We start from the raw sequence: 18746 nt of genomic DNA, 5'->3' as shown, positions 1-18746 counted from the left end.
CAAGAATTGGCGGTGGGTGGTGATAACTAGCTGCCTTCTCTCTAGTCTTACACTGCTAAATTAGGGACGGCTGGTGCAGATAGCCCTCGAGTAGCTTTGTGCGAAATTCAAAAAACAAGTAAACGTGATGTTTGTGTCTATTTCATTTCTTGTCTCATATCACATGAAATCTACGTAAGTGTGACTGGTTGACATATCGTTCGAAATCAAATGTTGGTTTTACTTTTCATAGTATTTGACTTTCATTATTAACTGTACTCATTTCTTAAAAGAGTGAAACAACTGTTTTGTACGTTTCGCTCAGATACGTCACTTTCCCTCACAGCTAACTAGTTGCATTCGAGTTAAATCTTTCAAGCCTGCCTCAGAGAAAGCGGGAAATCCCCAAGTAATAAAAAGAGCAGTTTTCTTCCTTCCTTCTCAACGTTCTCATATTATTCGAAATTCTAAACCAGTTTCAACTGGTTAAATAACTACACAATACTAATTTGAATGTCAATAGTAGAATGGGGAACAATAAACAAATGATTGGTGTTTGAGCGTATGGCAATGAAACACGTAAAGCCATTGGATAATCGTCGTTACAAGTGCCAATAACGATTTATGGAAGAAAACCTGAGGAAATGAATTAATAACCTACAGTATATCTCTACAGCATTACCACCGCTAGTTTAACGAGAATGAAAACATGCACCAGTCACATACCTCCATTAACAACGTGTTAGTGTATCCAGCCGTGATTTTGGTAGAGTCGGTTGCTATTTCTTCGGTGTCCCTTTGTAAAGACGCTCGTACCACCAGGGGGAGCGGAGAGGACAGAATCGTAACAGCCACTCGGTAAACCTGGCCTGGACGAACATATTTGGAAGCCAGCACGATATAACGACTGAAATATAGCAATATAAAACACTTTAGTATTTGGCCTAATACATTTTAGAACATTACGCTAGACCCCGAGAGATTTTCAAGAATTAGAAAAGTACATAGTAATAGTGTTTCAACCGCACTGTGTTCTCCATATCTACTGTCGACGAAGCGTTTCGCTCAATCCAGTACTCATCAGATTGGCTGGGATACAACAAACAATGATAAGATCAGATTCATATCTATATAAACCAACTGTTACAACTATTATTATAATTAATTATAAATCGTGGTTTGCCAAGTTGCCAAAGTGTTCACACCAAAACCATTTCTGCATGCCCTTTCTGAAAAAGTTAAATGTCTATATTTTCTAATGATGAACCTTCTATGAAACCACGATTAAAAAATCATGTCATTTTGTTTTATACGAACCTAAAGAAAGTAGGCCTAGCATATTGATGACCTCCTATTATTTAGACAAAAGTTTTAAAACTTTGAACAGCCTTGAGAGAAACTTAATAGAATATGGGTGTTTTTCTGTAAGAAGTTTGGCATTCAAATTATTTTTGAATTTAAGAAATTTGGTATTCTTTATACGAACCACACTGCAGACCAGACAGGTAAAAGAAAAGTGGCGTTTGGAACACATCTGGAGCAACCAAAGATTGTTCACTCTTAAATTAGATACATTTGCATAATTTATATTGTCATGTGTCAAAAATTACACTTCCAGATTTGCAAAACAAACTTCAACACCAGCAAATGTTCTTGCCTTTTCAGCGATTGGTGCATTATAATGTTTGGCCAATCCCACTATTCGTTGGTAAAGAGTGGCCTGAGAGTTGTTGAGTGGTAGCGTTGACTAGCTGCCTTCCATCTAGCTTACCAACTCAATATTAAGGACAGTTAGCTCAAACAGTCTTCGGGTAGTTTTATGTGAAATTCCAATTCACGAAACAAACAAAAGCCAATAATCGTGTCACTGGAACAAAGATGACAGGGGGTTCCAAATCGTACCTTGTGCAAGGTGGGTGTTCGGGGGATCAGTTTTTTTTTTTTTTTGGTTAATCGGTAACATTAAAGGTTCATGGGAATCACAAAGCTACCAAATTCGATCAAGTTGTTCTAAATCTGTCCAATAAATCAATTTTACATAATCATAACTGGATCTGGGAGTACAAGAAATAGTTGTGAAAGTTAGGGTTATGGTTCAGTCGTAATTCCTGAAAAAAACAAAGAGGACGTCTTTTTGATGTCAAAGCCACGAACCCTTGAGAAATAACTAGAATACTCTAGGAAAATCGCAGTGAATTTCAACAACTTTAAGCTCAATTTTACTTTATTTTATCGTGTAATAGACTAGACTCGATTTGATTCGTCAAATCACGTATTATTGACAATTCTTCATCCAATACCCAAGCCTGCATAGATATTTCTATTATTATATATATCCACTAGTCACGTGCTCTCTTCTACTAGAACATGCGCAAGGACAACCAAAAGGCAGAAATCGAAGTCTGCGAAAGCGAAGATAACCAAATTACGTAAATTAACCAATTTCTGTATACTTTGAACGAAGGGAAGTTGTATCTGTTTGATTCCTAGCTATATTCTCTTAGTTTTTCGTTGTTGTATTGCATGTTGCTACTCATATTGTTTTACCACTTCAACCACGCTAGAAAGAGGACAGTAAGATATATCGGAACATGTAATCAGATTTCCTATATCTAAAACTAAATCAGGTTTACATAATCATAACTGGACCTGGTGGTACAAGAAATAGTTGTGTAAGTTGGGGTTATGGTTCGGTCGTAATTTCTGAAGAGGACAAAGAGGACGTCGTTTTGATGTCAAAGCCACGAGCTATTGAGAAATAGCTACAGGGTGTTTGGAAAGTCACTGTGCAGTTATGTAATCATATGTTATTATATTTCAGATTTTGATCCCAATATGGTTTTAACAACTGAAGACCGTGTATGACTCGTCGAACACGTATTCCGAGAAGGTGGTAGATACACAGATGTGGTGCGACAGTGATTTGCTGAAAAATTCCCAGATACACCTGTTTCACATCGCAATGCAATTCGTAACCTTGTTGATAAGTTTCGGGAAACAGGATCAGTGGATGATGCCAAACGCTGTGGAAGGCCAGAAAAGCTATCGGAGGAGAAACTGTGGGATATTTCTGACAGTGTGATGCAGAGTCCATCAAAATCATTACGAATGTTAGCACAGCAGCACGATATTGGTCTTGAAACTGCTCATAAGGCCGTCAGAAAGAAATTAAAGTTCTTCCCATAGAAAATAATGGCGGTACAAGAACTGGAAGCAACTGATAATGAAAAACGAATACGCTATTGCAGGTGGTTTAACCGATTTATCGAAGAGAATGCAGCTAACGTGTTGGATGTGACCTTTTTCACCGACAAAGCATGGTTCCATCTCTCGGGTTACGTTAATTCACAAAATTCAAGATTGTGGTCATCCAATAATCCTCACAGTTTGCACGAAACACCCCCTACATGATTTCAAGGTTGGTATGTGGGTTGCGATTTCCAGACGTCGAATTGTTGGCCCTATTTTCTTTATGAACACAATAAACAGCGAGCGCTATTGTTCGGAGATTCTTCACACCTTCATCGGTCAGATGACAAGTGATGAAATCGATTACTCATGGTTTCAACAGGATGATGCTACTGCCCACACATCTCACAGATCTATGCGGTTATTAAAGGAATGTTTTGGAGACCACATTATTTCCAAAGTTGTGTAGCCCTCACGCTCACCAGATCTTAATCCATCAGACTTTTATCTATGGGGAGCAGCAAAATCTACAGTGTATCAAGATCGTCGCTGGATGACTTGAAAGCAGCGATAACAGCATTCATTCAGTCTATTTCAAGCCAGCAACTGATAGCGGTGTTTAGAAACAAAATAAGAAGGATCCAGGCCTGTATTAATGACAACGGGGTTCACTTTCAACATTGTTTATAATTGTCATTCATATTTACCTCCTGTATTCTATATTGAAACATATCTGTTAATAAAGATATAAGTGCACAGTGACTTTCAGAACACCCTGTAGAATATTCTAAACTTAAAAAACATTTTAATATTATTTTCTATTCTTTACTTGTTTAAATATATCTAATCATAAAAATCACTGACAAAGTTGAACCGTCTATACTAACAAACTGATTTCTTTTCTTTTTTTGGCACGAAAATCTTATAATTGGAGTCTCTAGTTGGACAGCAGTATGTTTACGGATTTCCAACGCCCATAAAATCCAATGTTCAATTACACCTGAACAATTTAAATATTTCTTAAGTAGTCACAGCTCAAACAAATATATATTTCTAAGTTTTGTTCTCGTATCGTATTCAGTTCTGAAATGTTTCTCATGACTTAGCCCTGGATGAAACCTTTAAGTTTTTATCATAATAATTTACACATCTCTAACCATTTGAAATGAACAACGCAATTGCTACCATCTTTAAAAGACATGAGGTTTGGTTTGGTTTTGAATTTCGCGCAAAGCTACACAAGGCCTATCTGCTCTAGCTGTCCCTAATTTAGCAGTGTAAGACTGGAGGAAAGGCAGCTATTCATCACCACCCACCGCCGACCCTTGGGCTACTCTTTTACCAATGAATAGTGGGATTGACCGTCACATTATAACGCTCCCACGACTAAAAGGGCAAGCATGCTTGGTGTGACAGGAATTCGAACCCGCGCCCCTCGGATTACGAGTCAAGTGCCTTAACCACGTAGCCATGAAATAAGGTGTATTGTTAAATTATGTGATAACACTAGAACTAGAAATTACTATACTAGTGTACGTTGAGTGGTTGATAATATATATATTTCTCTCTGTTGTAGACACACTTTATCCCGCATGATTAACGATAATATATTTCAGAATTTCCATGCCCATTTTCTTTTACCCCCAAGTGGTTCAAAGGTAAGTTTGTTTATAATGCTAAACTCTGGATTTCGATACCCGTGGTGTGCACAGCATAAATATTCCGTGCTTAACTACAAACAAGTTATCAATTTGTTAAGTTTTGTTGAGAAGACTTAGAAAGTGTTGCGAAATCGGATCGCTATAAAACACGATACAGTAACATTCAAGAAACGAAACTCGTTTAAAACCCACCTGTATACACTCGCAATGTTTAAAAAACAAACAACAACTGACAGAGGCAATTCATGCGCAGCGGCGCACTTGAACAAGATTAATAGAAATGAAGAGATAACATGACTGAACAGGATACTTCTAGTGAAAACTAGTGTAAACCGGTTTTCGAAGAGTATATAAACGAGAGAACGCGTTGGACGAAACAAATCAACTACCAAACGCGATCAATCGTCAGAAATGCATCTTATTCTTAATCTCGAGAATTAACTTTGACGCCATATGTTTCCTAAAACACTATACGCATTCGTTTCGTTTAAGCAGGGTTAGGGTTAAACTCCAACTGTTACACATCTGATTTAACATTGACTTTGTTTGATCTTGTTAACTGAAAGAACGGCTCCGAGTTGTTGTTGTTATATTTTTTTCCCCTAAGGACAAATTTTAGGTCATAGCTCCGTTCATCTGTTGATCGAGTTGGGATCTTATCATAATCTTAGACTCTGAAGGACTCAACTCTTCTACTGATGTTTTCGAACACGCCTAACGTCTCATATATTAATATACTCTAATCCTGCTTAAAATAATTTCAATTCGAGGGTGGTCTGGTACAGATCCTGATGAGTAATAAAAGTAAATCGGGTAAAAGCGCGCCCTACGCTTGTATTGCTGCCTCACAAAAATATAGCAATAAAAAGAGGGTAAAAAAGGTATAGAATAATTTACTCCAATACCGCCTAAAAGAATTTATATGCATTTGTTATTATTTCCATCGCATAAAATTTGTATGCACTTCTAATTATGGTCATACTTTCAGGCTTAAACAAGCAGTTTAAAACTAGATCAAACATCATCTACGGAAAATTCGAATTACAATGTAACGCTCCACGTGACGTATGGGGAATTAATCACGAATTAGATAATATACATGTCAGAGATTTTTAGTTTCATCACTGTACCAGTACTGTTACTGGAAAATAAAATGTTAAGCGCACATAGTTACGTACGTTTAGGCTTAACCAACATGTTTACCATTTTATATTATCTAAATATCAAAGAAGATTTTTTTTTCGATTGAAAAAGGAACAAACGTGTAAACTAACTTCATATTAATGCAAGCTACATGTATGGAAAACAAAAGAATATTATGAAAGCTAGTTACATAACGTGAGAACGTGGTACAGGCGCGAAACCATGCGTGCGTTAAACGTGGTTAGGGTGCAAATTGCTTCTACCTACGTTATTAAAATCAGATACGGGTAACTAAAAATATTCAAGGAAATTGTAGGGGGCGTTTATGCTAGTGATATTAAATGTGCTTAACAGAAATATTAAGCATGAATCAACAGCTAACGAATGAAAAATTGGTTCACTGAGATTTTTACCGTGGCGCTTTATAAAATAAATGTGTTTTAGTAAAGAATATCACACCCTCTGTCTCGTGCAACGGAACTACGTCATGAGTTGAGAACCAGAATCCTTCATTTTGTAATTATCATGAACAAATACCTCGCGGGACATTTATGGGAATATTGTGTTACCTTTATCGAAGTAGCTTAAGCAAAGACACCCAGTAACTCTATAAAACCAAATTAACCCACAAAAACCGAAACTGGACAAATTCTGGTAGAGCAAAGACACCCAAAATGTCTATAAAACCAAATTAACCCACAAAAACCGAAACTGGACAAATTCTGGTAGAGCAAAGACACCCAAAATGTCTGTAAACCCAAATTAACCCACAAAAACCGAAACTGGACAAATTCTGGTAGAGCAAAGACACCCAGAAACTCTATAAAACCAAATTAACCCACAAAAACCGAAACTGGACAAATTCTGGTAGAGCAAAGACACCCAGAAAGTCTATAAAACCAAATTAACCCACAAAAACCGAAACTGGACAAATTCTGGTAGAGCAAAGACACCCAGAAAGTCTGTAAAACCAAATTAACCCACAAAAACCGAAACTGGACAAATTCTGGTAGAGAATCCGAATAAGGCTTGCGTTTGGGAGTTCACGCAGACTCTGTACATCAGACTTCATTGGTTAAGTGAGTTTATTTAATTAATTAATATCCTAAATCTCTTAACATCGAAAAGACCTTCAAATTCAAGGTCCACTTAAAAAAAACAACACAAAAACCAAAAACAACAATTACAAAAAAAAAGAAAAAAGCAGAAAAGCGGGGAATTTTATGTCGTTGTTGATTTATGTTACCAGATATTTGGTTCAAACATCCCTTACCGTATATCTTTTAAATAAGTCAGTGTGTCTCAAAGTGTCCTACCCGTCAGGAACAGAAAATAAACGGGATACACGCTTTAAAAAGCTTTGCCTATAAGCCCGAAATCGTCTTCGTCTTAAGTTTACCAACCTCTAACCCAGACATCTCTGCCTCGTCGTGTGGTCACAAGCAGTTCCACCCACCCCTCACACTCAACAGTTATCAACTTGTTTATTTCTGGTGTATGTGTGCATTAGAATGTTACGATTAGTGTTATAGAGTTACACTTAGTGGACAATATTAAAATAAAGGTTATAAGCGTCTGTGAGGAATATTTTTACTTTTTAAAAATGTTTATGTGACTTTCCTCCTTACTCGGACATCACTGACCTCTACCCCTTTCCCGATGGTACACTGGGAAACATTGCACTAAAGTAATTCAAGGTAGTTCAACTAGGGCTTGCAGGACACCCCCACCCCTACCACGCACACACACACAAACTGAGTTTATCAGGTCCTCGTATTCAAGTGAACTTGAAATGAAATAAAGTAACTGTATACATTTTTAAATTGAAAACATTACACGAACTTAGTCAAAACGTTCATCAATCCAAGGTTATATACTAATGATGAAAGAAGCCACATTCAAACTTCACATGTAACAAACACATCTGCAGTTTAACACTGAACTACGATTCGAAGAGCGGTAAGAAGTTCACTGAACTTGCGTCTCATGCTCGGCTGGTTCTAGTTATTTGTTTTGATATTGCTTGACTTGTGCTTGCCTGGTATGGTTTGGCCAACTACTACACATCGTTACAAACATACCTTGTAAAGTTTATTCTTGTATCAAACTGTGTCAAACATATCTAGATCGTGAGAACTGTTCGTTTGTTATGAATTTTGGGCAAAGCTAACGGAGGGCTATCGGCGCTGGCCGTCCATAATTTAGCAATAAAAAACAGAAGGAAAGCATTTGGTCATCACGAACCACTGCCATCTCGGGGGCTACTGTTTTACCAACGGACAGTGGGATTGATGGTGACTTATAACGACCCCACAGCTGAAAAAACAAGAATTTTGGTGGGACAGGGATTGTAATCCGCGACGAGCAGATTGCGAGTCTAGAACTCTCTAACCACTTGGCCATGATCTTGTATAATACTAACTATTAAAGTTATCGGCCACATCTTTCTTATTTTTTTGTGAACAATCGTAGTAAAATCTGGTTATTTTCAAAATAGTAGTGGTTTAGGGTTTTTTTTTTTTAATTTTTCAAACAAAAATTTTATGGCCATCTGGTGTCCAAAACACATAAAACGAAATGATGTATGTGCTGAATCTAACAAGAAGGTCTTAAGCAATGCCGAAAACGCGGAATTTTAGTGACATCCAAGATATTTCATTTCCTACCACTGATAAAAGATCGACATGGCTGGAAGTTCGGTTTTCTTTTATAATGGACTGGCGTGACCAGGTGGTTAAGGCACTCGTCTCGTAATCCAAGGGTCGCGGGTTAGAATCTCCGTCACACCATACATGCTCGCCCTTTCAGCCATGGGAGCGTTATAATTTGACGGTCAATCCCATTATTTGTTGGTAAAAGAGTAGCCCAAGAATTGGCGGTGGGTGGTGATGATGACTAGCAGCTGCCTTCCCTCTAGTCGTCTTACACTGTTAAATTACGGACGAATAGTGGAGATAGCCCTCGAGTAGCTTTGCGCGAAATTCATACCAAACCAAACATCGATTATATATGTATTCATTCTAGTTTGAAATCACTAATTGGGTCGTTATTTTATATCTACACAGAACTAGTTCAAATAATCCGTTCTTCATTACAACGTGAATATAGTTCAATTATTTATTTTTAAATTGAAGAACTGGGGAACGAAATTATATCAAGCTCAGTTACTGTTGGTTTGTTTTTAGAATATTTTTTTTAATATCGTGCAGAACTATACGAAGGCTATCTGCGCTAGCTATCCCTAATTTAGCAGTGTAAGAATAGAAGGAAGGCAAATAGTCATTACTATCCACCTCCAACTCTTAGACTACTCTTTTACCAACAAATAGTGGAACTGACCATCACATTATAACGCCTCCACGGCTGAAAAGGCGAGCATGTTTGATGTGACGGGGATTCAAACCCTCAGATTACAAGTGTCTAGCGCCTAACCACCTGGCAAAGCCCAACACACATTTTCGTACAAGTTATAATAGTATTCTACCTGGAATTAATTGTAAATATGAAAGGAAAAATATATTTTCTTTTACTTGTATATATTCATTTGTAATACTTTAATTATATTTGAACAATAATAATATTTTTATAAAGATTATTGATTGTTTGATTAAATATTTAGTGTGTATGACTGTAGTGATTTTAAAATACCGTAGGACGCACTGTTTTCTTTAAAACTACTTTTAAATTGGTGTTGTTTTGAATTAAGCACAAAACTACACAATGGGCTATCTATGCTCTGCTCACCACGGGTATCTAAACCCGGATTTTAGCATTGTAAGTCCGCAGACATACCGCTGAGCCACTGGGGGGCACTACTTTTAAAATCCCCATTCGTCTTCCAAGACAAAAGTGATGGGTTAAGACAAGAGGTTAGCTTTAGGGTCTACTCAAAACGGCCTCTCATAAAGATTGCAATCTCACTTACCAATTACAAGTATTTTCAATAACATAAAACATTCAATTTAACTAATATTGTCAATATACTGTGAAGAACATGACGCATTTGACTGTATTTACTCAGTAGGTTAAAAAAACGTCAAGGTTATATCAAGGTGTTGATTGCTGAGTCAAAATATTTTTTCTTAGAATTGTATTTCCAAAATTTGGGTGCGTCTTCCACGATATAGCCTCTTACAAGGCGTAAAATATGGTATTTCATCACACCTTGTTCAGTTTTAGTTATAATGTTTTCCTATTTTGTCACTACGATTTTCTCGGTGGACGCAGCAAATAGCCCGATTTTCTGTTTTTAATCCAAATAAATTTGTAATCCTCATTTCAAACATTTTTCGTCTCAAAATATTTGTTTTTCATTTTAGTTTAAGTTGGCGTTTATAAATATAAAATATTATAATATCCATTAATGTTTATAATGTTTTATAAATATAAAAATATTATAATATCCATTAATGTTGGACGCTTTAGCTGTTTTTGACCCTTGTTGAAACCATTTACATCGAAATTGTGTGTTCATAAATTGCACTTAAAAAAGACCAGAGCCCTAACGTGGTATCCCATAATCCTTAGAATACCTGCATAGATAATAATTTCAATTACACGTATTGAAAGGAGATAAAACTCAGCTGAAACTTCTGTACCACTACTTTGGAATGAGTATGAATTCCACTCCAGAAAAGTCCATGGCACAGGCATCGAATTCTTCTCTAGAAGATCCATGACACAACTTCAAGTAAGCACAAGCCTAAAAAATTACAGGATAAGACTTGGGATACTGAGTTGTGCAACGTGAGCTTGTATTAGATAACCGAAAATATTACCAACAACGAGGATGCCCAACTAATAAATCGGTACCTTCTACCCACCATAAGAACTGTATATTGTATATATTCGTTACTGGTTCTCATGTTTGGCCACATTTGTCTTTCTAAATTTACTTCCCTAATTCATGCTCCAATTTGCTTGTGGGCTAAGAACACTGTTGGTTACAAAATTCCATCATATCATAAGTCACGCGCAAAATAGAATATCTGCATTACAAGCACCCCCCCTCCCAACACACACTCACAAAATACAAATAATTCTGCAATTTAAGAGTTAAAATTAAATACACAAAAATGTATTTTTAGAAGCCTCGCGTAATGTTTATCCTGTTACTCCTACAGAATCGCCCCTTCCCCATTAGGTAAGCAGTAAGTTTGTAGACTTATCACACAAACATTCGTTTCCCCGCGGCTAACAGAACGTAAATAGTCGTGCAACAAAAACAAAGAAAAGAAAATAACAAAAAGAAGAACTGCTATTGTGATTCGACGGTAAATCTGCGAGCTTGTAATTTTAAATTTCGTGTTTCTATTCTCGCACTTGATAGAGTAAAGATAGTCCATTGTGTAGTTTTTCTCTTAACAACAGTTTGGTTTGGTTTGAATTTTGCGAAAAGCTACACAAGAGCTAACTGTGCTAGCCGTCCCTAATTTAGTAGCGTAAGACTAGAGGAAAGGCAGCTATTCATCACCACCCATCGCCGATTCTTGGGCTAATCTTTTACCAATGAATAGTAGGATTGGCCGTCACATTATAACGCCCTCACGGCTGAAAGGGGGAGCATGTTTGGTGTGACGGAGATTCGAACCCGCAACCCTCAGATTACGAGTCAAACGCCTTAACACACATGGCTATGCCGGGCCCTTAACAACAGTGAAACAAACAAACCAAACGAACCAACAAATCAGTGATCAGTGTTATAGCGAAATAAGAGAAATGTATATTTGGTAAAAGGTGTTGTCAAGCTGGGCGTAAAATGGAACATTTCACGTTATGCAATACCGTAATAATAGATGTAATTTTACGTAACAATAAATCTCAACTACGCTTAATGCTACTCTTGATTAACCCCCATTGGCATATCGATGTGTTTACGGACTTACAACGCTATAAACTGGGTTCCGATACTCGTGGAGGGCACAGATTAGATAGCCCATTACGTAGCTTTGTGCTTAATAACAATAAAAGAAGAAATACGAATTTGGCTGCTCAACTTTTACTGAGGTATTGACTGTTCAGGCATGCGCGTGTTTCAAACAAAAACTTTATTAAAACAAATATTGCAAGCTAAGACTGTGAGACATAACCGTGAAGGACGTGAATACTGGCTCAGGTCCTGCTTATAACAGTTCTTGATTTTAGAGGCGCTGACGTTATTACGAGCAGGCCCACAAATCTTAGTAAACAAACGTGTTTTGACTGATTAGATCAGAGTCAAATGAACCAGAGTGTAACACTGAATAAAAATGTTCACCAGGGATGCATGACCTGACACCACATTCTTCAGGAAAATGTGGCTTATATAAAGGTAACGCGCGCTAAAATTTTGCTTTTTCAAAACTCCCACTCAGACAAATTCTTAAAAGTTGGCACTCCTGTAAATGTGTACTGAAGAATGGAAGAATCTTTATCAAAACAGTTTCACACAGACTTTTCTGTGTAGAATATACTAGATTTATATTACCTTCACTTTTCATTAATGTACATGTTACTTCCACCAAAACAACGTAATTTCTTTGTAGACACACACACACACAAAGGGCCTGGCATGGCCAGGTGGTTAGGGAGCTCGACTCGCAATCTGAATCACAAAAAGATTTTTTTCATTTTAGTTTAACTTGTTGTTTATAATTATAAACCTGAAGATGACCTCCAAGAATGTCGAAACGTTGTTCTTTATTTTAACAAAAGTTTTAATACCCACAGCAGTCATTTTCACAGCGAGCTCTACTCTTCATAAAGGACAATATGAAGACCTACTAGCATTTCTGTTCATGTTTTCCTATTTCGTCATGTTGATGACACATATGTAACACATGTCGTCGTTGTTTTTTCTACCTTTAATAACGACTGCTTTCTACAGATGTGGTTCGATGTCATCAGTTTCTTACGTGGACAGAAAGCGAAAGGCCCGACACGGCCGGGTGGTTAAGGTACTCTACTCGTAATCTGGAGGTCGTGGGTTCGAATCCCCATTTCACCAAACATACTCGCCATTTCAGCCGTGGGGACATTGTAATATAACAGTCAATCCCACTATTCGTTGGTAAAAGAGCAGCCCAAGAGTAAGCGGTGGGTGGTGGTGACTAGCTGTCTTCCCTCTAGTCTTACATTGCTAAATTAGGGACGGCTAGCGCAGATAGCCCTCGTATACTTTTGCGCAAAATTCAAAACAAACTGAACCAGAAAGCGAGGCAGTGAAGAAAGGTGGATAATATTAACGCGCATGCAAACGAAGTGCATTCTGGGTATAATGAGTTATAGTCAGCTGCGCTGTCGAAAGAGAAAAAAAGTTATATTACTTCACACGCCAGGTTTAACACACACATACAATAAAGGGGGAGAGTGAACTCGTACAACGTTTACTGATTTCATTTGTGGCTTAGATACTAATTCCTAAACCATACTAACGTTTTACGAAACAGCTGTCACAATTAATGCCAAAAACACTAGATGTACCGCACTTAAAACTGGTCCTATATGAGGAATTGGAGTCCAGTTTATTAAAGTATCCATCAAATGGTAACTTGTGTTTACATACTCTCGGGCTCATACTGCAAAGTTCAATCTAGTTCAATAAAATTATGGAAATAAAGTTGGATATTGTTTAAACTAAGATAAAAAATAATTTCGTTATTGAGACAGTAAAATGATGACCAACATCAAGCACACACACACACCATGAAATCATTTATCGTGGTATTAATTTTTATCAGAACGGACATCTCACGGTTTTTGTTTTCAGATTATCCAATATTCGATTTAACGAGCTCAATAAAATGAAAAATAATCCTTCCAATATGGCGATCGTTTCGACTGTGAAATTATCGGCCTCGCCCTGCATAAATATGCAAATTACGTCGTAGATTATTTCTCTTCTGTGTCGAATTCGGATTTATGGCTAGAATTTCTACTTCGTCCCTCAGCGCCTCTCTCACTCTGGAAACTCGAAAATCTTTGGTCTTATAACCATAAAAATCATACTTGAGTATCTACGATGGGTAGAGCACAGACAATCCATTGTGCAGTTTCGTGCTTAACAAGAAACATCACTTCGAATCTGCGAGTACAGCACACACTAATTGTTATTGTTTAGCTAACAGAGATTTATGTTTTCAAACACTGATTGTTAGCACAGATCTTAACCTTATAGTTTCTTGTTAACTTGTCTTTAAATAAGGTCTTTCTAAGTGTTAAATATATTTCAAAGTCCTTGCTTGATTCTAAGCTAACCAGTAACAACCAGAGGGCTAACTTTAAAAGTATCCTGTTAACTTGTCTTTAAACAAAGTTTCTCTGAGTATAATTTGTATTTTAAATTACTTGCATGGTTCTAGGCTAAGCCAAGGCCTTAATTTAATAATACACGAACATTACACATAACTACATTGGCTTGGGACAAAAACAGCTATAAATGTTGGGTTAATTTTCTATTAAGGTCAGAAGGCTCATCTCTGTCACTTATCTATTCCTTTAAGCCTATAAACATGAAAGTCACTAGTTACAAATAGCCGTCATGTTGCTTTGCGTAAAATTCAAAAACAAACAAACAAACTACGGAAGAACATGGCAGAAGGAAAGGTGTAAGACGGTGTACTGTTTGAGGTCGAACCACTCAGGCTTTGATAACAAACGTCGAATTATTCTTTTTTTTTTTTACTTAAAGAGCACGAAATAAGTTGGTATTTAATGAGTGCCGTTGCAGGCAAAGCAATGGTGTATAAAGCATTGTTACAAATAACAGGTTTTTCAGGTCAGTTTGGCTAAAGGTTGCCCCAATAAAGAAGTTTGTAATTTAACTTTTCTCTTTGTTACTTTTTATTTGTTAGTTGTTAAGCGCAAATCCACAAAACAGGCTGTCTACGTTGTACACGTCACGGGTATCGAAACCCGGTTTTTAGCTGTCTGGGCCTTTAAACTTGCTGCTGAACCACTAGAGGTCTTCTTTATAGTCTACCCTTTCGTGCGAATATTATTAAATATTCACTTAATTCACTTATATTCACAAAAAATTCACAAAAAACTAGCGTAAATTCACTCGTTGTAGTCGAATATTTCTTTAGTTCCGTGCGCTTTCGGAGTTTACGCTCAAACTTGTCAAATATTCACGACAGAATATAAACATCTGTTTAAAACTGGAACGCATCTGAACTGTTTTAAACCAGCATAAAAAAACTAACTTTTGTTTTCTTGTTTTCTGAATGAAGGGGGTGACAACTGCCTATGAATTATTTTTGTCCTATTTGTTTATCGTACCGAATTGTGTATGTGAAGTTCCTTGGTATGAATCCCCTTACCACAAAATTAACAAAACGTACTCCACAGTTTAAAGACGTGGGTGCGTTATAAGAGTGACAACAAAATTCTGTTATTTCGGTCTGACAACAGCTGGTGATGTGTGTGTCAACTAGCTGCCTCTCCTAGTGAAGATAACTCTCGTACAAGGTTTCTGCTAAATTAAACAAATACCGGTTTACCGTATTTGCTGATGTTTAAGACGACCCTGCATGTTTTGATCATATTAAGTTTATTTCTTAGAGGTTCAGAGTACGAGGCGACCTCTATTGTTAAGCAAGTACAGAATATTACTTTTACAAAGAAATTGTTAAAAGCTATTTTTAAACTGTGTTTTGGGATAAACAATACATCCACAAGCGTGGTGTTTTATGTTCTCCATACACAACAGGCACCTTACTGTGTCATAACTTAAGTCACAAACGTGTGGTAAATAACATTACAGAGTTTTCATCACAGATGAACTCGTTTTTTCGCTCTTAAAAAAAAACAACAACTAAACCTTATGGACTGATCTATTATAAAAACATGTTTACAAAATTAGCGGACGTTATAGAAACTAAATTGTTAATATATTAGAAATAGTTTAGTATAACAGATGAGATCAATGTATTTCAAATCAAATGTCTTAATTAATTGTAACTAGCATGTGAAATAAGTTTTAGTTGTGAAGAATAGAAACAAGTGATACAGTTACAAATGTTATTTTACCACACTAGGTGGCGCGATGTTAACTCGCATAAAAAAGCACAAAAAAGTAAAAAAGAACAACTAGTTTTTGTTAAATATGCTATTAACTGGAATGTTTCTACTGGAACTTTATCTTTAAACCTGTGTATGAGACGATGGGTAAAATTAGGCATTGTTTTCAGAGCAAAATGTATGTATCGCCTTATACACCTGAAAATATGGTAATAGCGTGTATACTGCCAGAGAACAGATAGCTCGCTAGCCCTTTTGTGTGGCTTTGAACTTAGTTATAAACACACGTGCAAACCAAACACAGTATATAACAAGTACCAGTGCAAATTTAACATGTAATCTTCCAGTTTGTGTCACTTCGCTTTTGACTTGTCCGAGAAAGTGCTTAAGACAAAACGAATTTTTAATTAGGTAATTATCATAAAGTAATTTATGGCGTTAGAAACAAAAAAGCATGAGTTGACTGGACACCCACTATTCTGAAGTCTAGAATTGTGAAAATCTGATATCAAACTATGAGAATAATAAGGAAATGAAGTGGGAAAATAAGAGATATGATATTTGTGTTTGTATATGATTATAGTGCGACGAGGTGATAGTTTGTTCGTTTTCAATTTCGCGCCAAGCTACTCGAGGACAGTCTGCATGCCAGGTCACACAAGGCGAGAGAAAAAAAAAGGTGATAAAAATTAATATAACTGTGAGATAATGGGCACTACGATATTGTGATATATGAAGTGTAAAATAATGATGAAATTAAATTGCAGTGAAAATGATTCAGAAGAAGATTTGTTTGTTTGTTTGTTTTTGAATTTCCCGCAAAACTACATGAGGGCTATCTGCGCTAGCTGTCCCTAATTTAGCAGTGTAAGACTAGAGGGAAGGCAGCTGGTCATCACCACCCACCGCCAACTCTTGGGATTCTCTTTTACCAACGATTTGTGGGATTGACCGTCACATTATAACGTCCTCATGGCTGAAAGGGCGAGCATGTTTGGCGCAACGGGGATGCGAACCCGCGACCCTCAGACTACGAGTCGCACGCCTTAACACGCTTGGCCATGCCAGACCTGCTAGAAGAAGAAATGAGCTAAGACGATTGTAAAACATATGATCGAAACTGGGAGGTAAAAACGAAGCTGGGAATGAGGGGGAATATATTAAGTAAATAAAGACTGGAATAAAACAGCACTGAACTTCGTTAAACCAAACCAGGAATCCCCCTATCAATATATAGCCTCTTGCATCAAGTGTAGAAAAAGCAATTCTTAGAGAAAATTTATTCGCAAAACTCATCTCAAAGATGTAACTGACAAGCTCCCCTGTAGGAAAATGGGATATACCGTGTTTTGATATCGTTTTGTTCGTGGAAGGAAAACCAGTATATTAAAAAAAAAAAATCAACTGAACACAAAAAAACGAAACGAAACTCTATAAACGAAGCTTTTCTTCATTAGGGACAAAACGATCTGTACGTTTGTAGTGAAGCATAAAGTTACACCACGGGCATCGAAACCCGGTTTCTAGCGTTGTAAGTCTACAGATATACCGTTGTGCCATTTGGGGAGGGTTAGCAAGGACAAAACAAAAACTTAAAGCGCTCTTAATGACGTCATTAAGAAGAACCTCGTTCTCGATTTATTTAACTTTTCGATTGGTTGACATAAATCTACTTAACTTCAGAATGACATGTAATTAAAATGCTGTGTATACACAGTTTATAGCACATTCGAAATTATGTGTCCAATTTACATGATTACATCGCAGTGCTTGTGGTTTTGTTTCTTGAATAATTTTATATATTTTTATGTGCTAAATAACACAACAGAAAACAGTGGTTTCATATATATTAAATTCTGGGCAAGTATCAACGAACTGTGATTTAGTAGCAAAAAACAAAACAACGCACACACACACAACAACAACAACAAACATTATACTTATCTACCTGAAATTGAAACCAAAAACACTGAAAAACAATAATTGAGATCCGGAATAGACTACTTTACGTAAGCTATATTTTCAATCTTTCCATTTGATTGTTTACTAGAGGGAGCTGCTAGCATAATGATGACGTAAGAATATATACGGTATTTTCGTAAAGCCATAATATAGCTAATATTTGTAGTAGTTAATATAAACTGAGCTATTTAGAATTATTTACTCATGAAATATGTCAATGTTTGATTCGCAAGAAATCATGTTACTTATATTATGGACTGAACACAACAACCTTATTTCTCCTTAGATAAAAGGAAAAAACAAAGCTTCCCCAAATAATGTTTATTATGTACCACGATAGTAGTTCATAATAGGGATCGTAAAGAGTTGCAGAAGACTCTAATACAACGTTCGGCTAAAAAGCACATTAAACAGTAAAGATTCAGCTTTAAAAAAAATAGATTTACAAGGAAAAGAAAATCAGTTCAAAACACCATGTTTGTAATTATTATTTGCTTGACAGCCTACAACAAAAGTTACTTGGAATATTACATCTTTTGTAGAATATTAAATAAGGTACTGCGAAGATCGTAGGGTTATTGAAAACTCGATTTGTTTCTTAGATATTTTACATACGATACAAATCATTATAATTCTAATGTAAACGATATTATCATTACCCCTTAAAATTAGCTTTCTTGCAAATACATGGTGTTCCCTCAACAAACGTTAAGTACAGGGTGAAAGAGAAATAACCAGCCAATAACATGTACATACTCAATTCATTGTACACTATACAATCGGTGTATTTCCGAAACGAGCCCGTATATTACT

At 36.5% G+C, this 18746-nt stretch overlaps 1 protein-coding gene across 1 annotated transcript in view; it reads right to left on the bottom strand.

Annotated features, from left to right (window-relative positions):
• Nucleotides 1-18746, bottom strand: part of LOC143239710 (CD109 antigen-like) — a 97713-nt gene that overhangs the window by 63995 nt on the left and 14972 nt on the right. The window contains exon 2 of the mRNA XM_076481120.1: nt 706-886. Within this exon, the coding sequence (XP_076337235.1) occupies nt 706-886 (181 nt within the window). The remainder of the gene's footprint in view (nt 1-705; nt 887-18746) is intronic.

Source organism: Tachypleus tridentatus, chromosome 13, assembly GCF_004210375.1.
Source record: "Tachypleus tridentatus isolate NWPU-2018 chromosome 13, ASM421037v1, whole genome shotgun sequence".
Taxonomy (NCBI): Eukaryota; Metazoa; Arthropoda; class Merostomata; order Xiphosura; family Limulidae; genus Tachypleus; species Tachypleus tridentatus.
The sequence above is the reverse complement of the archived record's forward strand: the minus strand, read 5'-3'. Positions and strand labels throughout refer to the sequence as shown.